At 58.0% G+C, this 6,451-nt stretch overlaps 1 protein-coding gene across 2 annotated transcripts; it reads right to left on the bottom strand.

The window, feature by feature from the left end:
• Positions 1–810: 810 nt before the first annotated feature.
• On the bottom strand, positions 811–6,362 carry LARGE2 (LARGE xylosyl- and glucuronyltransferase 2). 2 transcript variants are annotated; one of them, XM_023741799.1, is made up of 14 exons: positions 6,266–6,362; positions 6,087–6,187; positions 5,664–5,746; positions 4,813–4,936; positions 4,407–4,578; positions 4,188–4,292; positions 3,604–3,716; positions 3,408–3,533; positions 3,168–3,323; positions 2,882–3,042; positions 2,174–2,452; positions 1,628–1,777; positions 1,346–1,541; positions 811–1,107 (listed from the first exon to the last, which is right to left on the bottom strand). In XM_023741799.1, exons 1-14 carry the CDS (start codon positions 6,360–6,362, stop codon positions 898–900), a joined length of 2,073 nt encoding a protein of 690 aa, XP_023597567.1. In that variant the 3' UTR covers positions 811–897. The 2 variants fall into 2 exon arrangements, with proteins under 2 accessions (XP_023597567.1, XP_012414327.1); XM_012558873.2 differs by having other exon boundaries at positions 6,281–6,362.
• Positions 6,363–6,451: the final 89 nt, after the last annotated feature.

Genomic DNA, 6,451 nt, shown 5'->3' with positions numbered 1-6,451 from the left:
CCACCAGCGAAGTGAGGGGGGAAGCTGAAGGTGAGAACTCTTAAAAATAGCTCCTCAAGGGAGGGCAGGACTCAGAGATTTTGTTTTGCGCTCCCCGCCCCCCCCCCCCGGCCCCTCCTCACTGAGGACACTACGCTCACCCACAGCAGCAGCCCTCAGCCCCTGCGCCTCCACCCGGTGTGGTTCCATCCTCAGCCCAGGGTCCCCTACGGTCAGGCACGGCAGGACGGGGCAGGCCAGAGGTCAGTCAGCTCTGAGGAGGAAAGAGCCAGCCAGCCCCAACCCTGTCTCTTCTGTCCACGCCCTTTGTGATTTCAGTCTTGGTAGAACTTGTATTTGGAATTTTGTGCTTCAAAGTTTTTGTTTGTTTGGTTTTTGTTTTGAGGGGGTGGGGGGATTACAGAGCAGCTGATCAATTTGTATTTATTTATTTTAACATTTTACTAAATAAAGCCAAATGAAGTCTCTCGGCCTCATGGTATTGGGTTTGGGGCAGGGAGGGTGGGTAGGACAACTGCAGGGCTAGCCACCGGCCGCCCTCAGCTCACGCTTTTGGGAGGGACCCAGCCCCTCCTGTGACAGGAGCCAGACGTAGCATGCCCCAGAGAGCCCTTGATCCCCAAAACGAAGAGGAACATGAAAGGAATTTTTTAAAACTTTAACTACAAAAAAGAGGTGTCAAGAGCTGAGATGGGGGAACCAGCCCCAAACCAGATGGGGCAGGGCCAGTCAGAAAGTAGCAGCAAGGGGAGGACCCCAGGACCCACCCACAGATGCCCCCTCCCTTCCAGCTCTTCCCATAGAAACCCTAAATAAATAGCAGTGATGGTTGGAGGGGGTAGGTGGGGCGGCAAGGCTGCCCTGAGCCAAAGTGAAGGAGCCCCAGCCTCGAGAGGGTCATGCGGAGCTTCGGGACTGCTGCAGGGCAGTGAGGTACTTGAGGGCAGCAGCCCCATAGCGGCGGGACAAGTCCTGGTGGAATTCATCCTTGAGGGCCTGCAGGCAGTCACGATAGGCGGGGCTGGAGCGGAAGCGGGAGATGTCGAGGCTTGGCGCATGGGGCATGTGGATGGTGAAGGCCTCGGGCAGCACCAGGAACTCATATTCCTGCCAGGGTGGGGTAGAGGAACGGTTGGTGCTGGGCTGGGGGAAGACTGCAGCTCTGTGCAGTGGGGAACCCCTGGGAGCCAAAACGGGCCAAAGGACAGATGACTCTAGTTGTACAAAGGGAGAATTTTCTAGGGGTGCAGCCCAGTGGGGCAGTATGCCCCGCAGAGGTGGAGTGAGTTCCCTGTACCTGGAGGTTTTCAAATCAAAGCTGGAGGCAGCAAGGCGCCCTCCTCACCTGTGCGTCCAGCTCCACGATGTGGGCCACCTTGTTCCAGCCAAAGCCCACGAAACGGGAGTCATAGCGGGGACATTCGCGTGGTACCACCACATATGGCTCATAGTCGGCTGCCCACTGCACTCGGTATGGGGCCCGAGCCTCCCGCCAGCGGGCATAGTCTGTGGGTGCGTGACCCCGGGGCCATACGTCGTACCTGTGGAGCAGAACATGGAGGGGAGCTCGTGGGTCCTGGAGGCCAGTATGGGGAAATACAGCTGGCAGAGCAGTGGTCTCTCCTACCTGAAGGTGTAGAGAGAGCCGGCGTCCAGCAAGGCCAGCAGTTCAGCCTTGGAAGTGGGAAAGCTGAGGCGGTAGTGCAGGCTCTCGAATGCTGGCACAACCAGAGCCACCTTCCGCTGGCTGCCCAGATCCAGCTGTTTGATGGAGGCCCTGAGGAGGGAGCGTCCATGAACAGGAGAGAGGAGGACTCTGCCTCCAGCACTGGGCCCTTCCTTCAAGGAAGAACCCTTCCTTCAAAGGAAGAACCCCTCCTTCAAAGGAAGAACCCCTCCTTCAAAGGACATCTCACCCTGACACCCAGAATAAGATAGATACAAGTGGAGTAGATACCAGTAAATCTGTTTGAAGGAGATCCCAGCCTCCCCTACTCTCCTAAGGCAGCCCAGAAAAACTATGTGGACCCCCCAGACCTAATACCCCACTTTACAGAGGACACTGAGGCCCAGAAAGGAGCAAGGACATACGTGCCTGAGGTCACAGGATACGCCCTCACCTCGTCCACATCCACCCCACATGCTATCCCTCTCACTCCCTCCTCAGGCCCACCTGAGGTAGCCGTAGAGGGAGTAAGCAGGCAGGAAGTCAATGTCACTGAGGAAGACGTAGGACGTGAGTGCTTGGGCCAAGGCCACATTGCGAAGATGGTTGACAGGGTAGAGGGGACCCTCACGGTACACCACATGGTAGGCCACATTGCTCCGGGCAGAGAGCACCGTCGAGGCCTCCACGAAACGCAGGAACTGCTGGGTCTCTGCATCTGTCAGGTACAAGGCCAGGCTCATGGGGCCCGGCCAGTGGCTGCACAGGGCTTCCAGCATCTGCAGGCTGGGATGAGGGGGGTGGTCAGCCCAGGTCAGCCTCTCTCCCGCAGGAGCCCGGGGATGGCAGCAGTCCTCCCCTAAGTTAGCTGCTGCGGGCACCCCCTCAGGTGACTTACTGAGTACTTGGCAAGCCCCTTTGGAGCTGGGTCTTGCTTAATCTTCACAACTACCCCACAAGGTGAGTACTTTCTCATCCTATGGATGAGAAAATTGAAGTCCAGAGATACTAAGACTTGCCCACAGTCCCATGGCTACTGACGGACAGTTCTGGGTATCTGAATGACTTCAAAGCCCAAGCTGGCTCCACCGTGTGTTTCCAGCTTCTGGGACCCCTTGAGGGACAGGCAGCTCGCTACCACACCAGCAGGCAGTGAGAGCTCTTCCTCCTACTAGCCCATGCTGTGTGCCCTGGGACTGCCCTCAGCACCCTCACCGGTCCATGGAGAGCTGTGCCACCAAGGTGACATCGTGGGCCTCGGACGGCAGCGGGTCAAGGGGCAGGAAGGTGAGGTGCACGCGGTGCACAGTGAGCCACTGCTGCTGGAACTCAAAGCAAGCGTCTTCCTCGTCCAGTTGGGCCAAGGCCTGCTGCAGCTGGGGGAGAGGGAGGAGGACCAGGGCTGGGGCAGGAGGACATGTCACCCGAGACAATGCTGGGGCCTGCCAGAGTAGAGAGGGGCAGGGCCTCCCCAAGACTAGGGAAGGTGGCTCTGTCTCACCTGCTCGGCCCGAGGTGGGGGCTGGCTGGGGCACCCAAAGAGTTCTGTCCGCAGCAGGTTCCCATCGTACTCCAGGAAGGTCAGGTAGAGGTTGCGGAAGAATTGCACGTGCTTATTCTTCACCCGCAGTTTCCTTGGCGAGTTCCAGTGGATCACCTGAGCCCAGGGAGGGTGTCGGTGGGGTGGGGGCAGGGAGCAGGAGTCCCCATTCTTCTCCCCCCAGCCCCCTTGCCCACTCACCTTGAGGTCTGACGCCTCAGAGTAGCAATGCTCGGCCAATGTGTGGTCCGACAGCTGCACGTTCCAGATGCAGGGTAGGAGCAGGACCAGCCCTGGATGCTCCTTGATTACAGCATTGAAGATGTCCTGGGCAGGGACAGCTGTCACACATCCAGCCCCAAGCCTGCCCCTCACCCTCCCAAAGGTTCCCCCAGACCTGGTCGGCCAGAGAGGTGGTGGACAGGGTTAGGAGCAGCCGCTGAGCCGTCGCCTTCCACATCTGCTCCCAGCCAGCCTCCCGAAGCCGGTCCAGCCGCAGGAGGATGACGCCTGCCGATGGTGAGAGGTTGTCATGCCCACCCAGGGACAACACAGCTCCTGGGGGGCAGGGGTCATGAAGGTGTCTCTAGAATGTTATTTTTTGACTTACTGATATTTTCTAACTGTTCAGACATGATCATGGACTACCTCTGTAAATAATCTTCTTAGGGGCTGAAGGGGAGCACCTCCCCAGCCATATTCTCACACTCAGTCATTCTAAGGCTGATACAATCATCCCCATTTAATAGATGAGGAAGACTGAGGCTTGGAGGGACCAACCAACTTGGCCAAATTCATGTAGCATGTAGAGTCAAGGTTGGAACTGTTTTCTGGCTATTCATCCAGTGTTCTTTCCATAACACTATTCTTCTGGGGCGGGGGTGGGGGGCTTCCTAGCATTCTGTTTCCTGCCCAGCCTCTGGGGCCCAAGGACCAGCAGCCCACCCCTCCTGCCCCGGCTCCCCCCAACACTGTCCCCACCTGTGTTAAATCCCCTGCCTAAGGCAGGCCAGGGCCTGTGATTCTTCCAGAGGTTGCCCAGATACCAGTTGCTCTGGTTCTCCACAAGACCAATCATCTGCTTGTCTGAGAGGGGAGGGCACGAGGAAGCTGCCTGAGGCTGCCACAGGACCTCGGCAGAGGGGTCCTGGACAGGCCAGGGACAGGGACTAGCTGGGGCAGGGGTCCCTGGCCTCTCACCAGAAAAGTGAGCAAAGAATGCCCAGAGCTCTGCGATGTCAGAGGCGAAGGTGATGTCCGTGTCAAGGACAATGACACGGACCAGGTCAGGGGGCAGGGCATCAGGCAGCACTAGCTTCAGGAGCCCATAGAGGCCAGAGTAGTGTGTGTTGGGGATCCAGGAGACCTGGGACTGTGGGAGTAAAGGGCAGGCCATGAGGTTAGCAGAGCTGTGCCATCGAATGCCAGCACACACTCATCAGGGGACAGAGTGGGAGGGAGGGGTGAACCCCAAGTGGGATGAGGGATCTGGGCTTCAAAAGATGTGACGGGATGGGGGAGGGTCCCAGGCAGCTCTGACCACTGGGGGAGAAAGAAGATGAAAGGACACTTCGGAGGAGGAGAGCAGAAGCATCAGGGCTCCTGCCTGGAACTCGTTGGCGTTGTAGAAGCTGACCCGGACAGCAGGCACCATCCACGTATGGAAGAGCGTCTCCAGGATGTTTCTGGCCACGTCATCAGTCACCAAGTGGAGGTGCAGAGGATTTTTCCTTTGAGGTGGACAGAGGAGGAGGTCTGAGGGGCCCCAGCAGGAACAGCACGGCCAGCCTCCACCCCGAGGGGCTCGGAGGTGGAAGCACTGTCTTCTGCAGGACGTATCCATCCCCAGCTCAGCAGTCTCACCACCACCCTTCAAGGGAGGAAGAGGACACTGTCCCCATGTCACAGATGGGGAAGTTGAGACTCTGAGACCCAGAGACTTGCCTAAGACTCTGTGCCCTTCCCCACTTCTAATCCTCCTCAACCAGGGAAGGATTATGCAATAGGCAAGGTAAGCAGGGGCTTACTTGTGCTTACTAATCTGTAGTGAATACATGGGCTTGTTTCTTACTAATCTGTAGTAAACAGTTTCACGTGGGTTTCACCACATCAAAGATGTGATGAAAAATGTGAAATTGTTCACTAGATGTGGTGAAAAAACATGAAATTATTCACTACAGATTAGTAAGTAAGCACAAGTAAGCCCGTGCTTACCTTGCTCACTGGATCATCGGTCCCTGTCAGGTATGGTAGATGTAAAAACAGGCTTTAATTCTATAGGAAGGTGCTTTGGGGTTGGGAGAGAGACAGATGCCAGCCATCCCTAGAAGGAGAGTCTTTGATGTGGTGAAAACGTGGAATTGTTCATTACAGATGATCTGGTAAGCAAGGTAGGCAACATGCTTACCTTGCCTATTAGATATTCCGTCCCTGTCCCCCACTGACACCTGGCTGTACCTGTAGAAGAGCATGGACTTCACCAGGGTGATGACATCTCGGCTGGAGTTATAGCCTGCACACACGATGGCCACATGCAAGAGCTGAGGAGGGGACACCGAGGTCGGCAGCCATCCCTCTCCTCCACTAAACGGTGAGGACCCCTGGTTGAGCTGGCCTGGCCTAGGGCAATGGTAGCCCCACTCCAGGGTCAGAACTAGGGAAGAGAGAGGAGGGGCAGGAGTCCACACCCCTCACTTTACAAATGGGGAAACAGGCTGGGAGCAGGAGAGGGGCAAATTCTAGGCTCCTCCAGCTGGCTGGTCAATGCACGAGCCGACACCAGGTGTTGTGACTCCCACAATGGTCAGGCTGGGCCCGGGAGGCCGGGCTAGGGACGCGGCGCCCTCGGGGTTCACGCCACCAGGGGCCGCGCGCACCTACCTCGCACTTGGGCTGCAGCGACCGCAGCGGGACGCAGGCCGAGCGATTGTGGTCCCACGTCAGCTCTCCGTCGAGTGAGGCAGACCCGCGAAGCCGCCCGTCTGGGGGGACATGTGGAGTCAGAGGGTAGGGCAGGAACTCCCGGCCCTCCGCTCGCCATCCCCGCTCACGGCACTCACATTCCAGGTCCCTGCCGAACAGGAAAAATCCGACCAGCAGCAGCAGCAGCAGCAGCGCGGCGGCCCCCAGCGCCCGGGGGCGCCCTCGGGGTAGCATGGCCGCGTGCAGGGGCGTTCAGGACCGGGTGTGCCCCCGGGCTGCGAGCTCCATCGCAGGCCCTAGGAAGTGAGCAGGGAGAGATGAGG

Source organism: Trichechus manatus, unplaced genomic scaffold (assembly GCF_000243295.1).
Source record: "Trichechus manatus latirostris isolate Lorelei unplaced genomic scaffold, TriManLat1.0 scaffold00191, whole genome shotgun sequence".
Classification (NCBI taxonomy): domain Eukaryota; kingdom Metazoa; phylum Chordata; class Mammalia; order Sirenia; family Trichechidae; genus Trichechus; species Trichechus manatus.
The sequence above is the reverse complement of the archived record's forward strand: the minus strand, read 5'-3'. Positions and strand labels throughout refer to the sequence as shown.

Excerpts from the sequence above, each read along its gene's own strand:
- LARGE2 (XM_023741799.1), bottom strand. The coding sequence starts at position 6,362 with ATGCTACCCCGAGGGCGCCCCCGGGCGCTGGGGGCCGCCGCGCTGCTG. Across the intron at positions 4,937-5,663 it reads AAGTCCATGCTCTTCTACAG|GAAAAATCCTCTGCACCTCC; the intron begins GTACAGCCAGGT and ends TCCACCTCAAAG. Across the intron at positions 1,542-1,627 it reads GGCTCTCTCTACACCTTCAG|GTACGACGTATGGCCCCGGG; the intron begins GTAGGAGAGACC and ends TCTGCTCCACAG.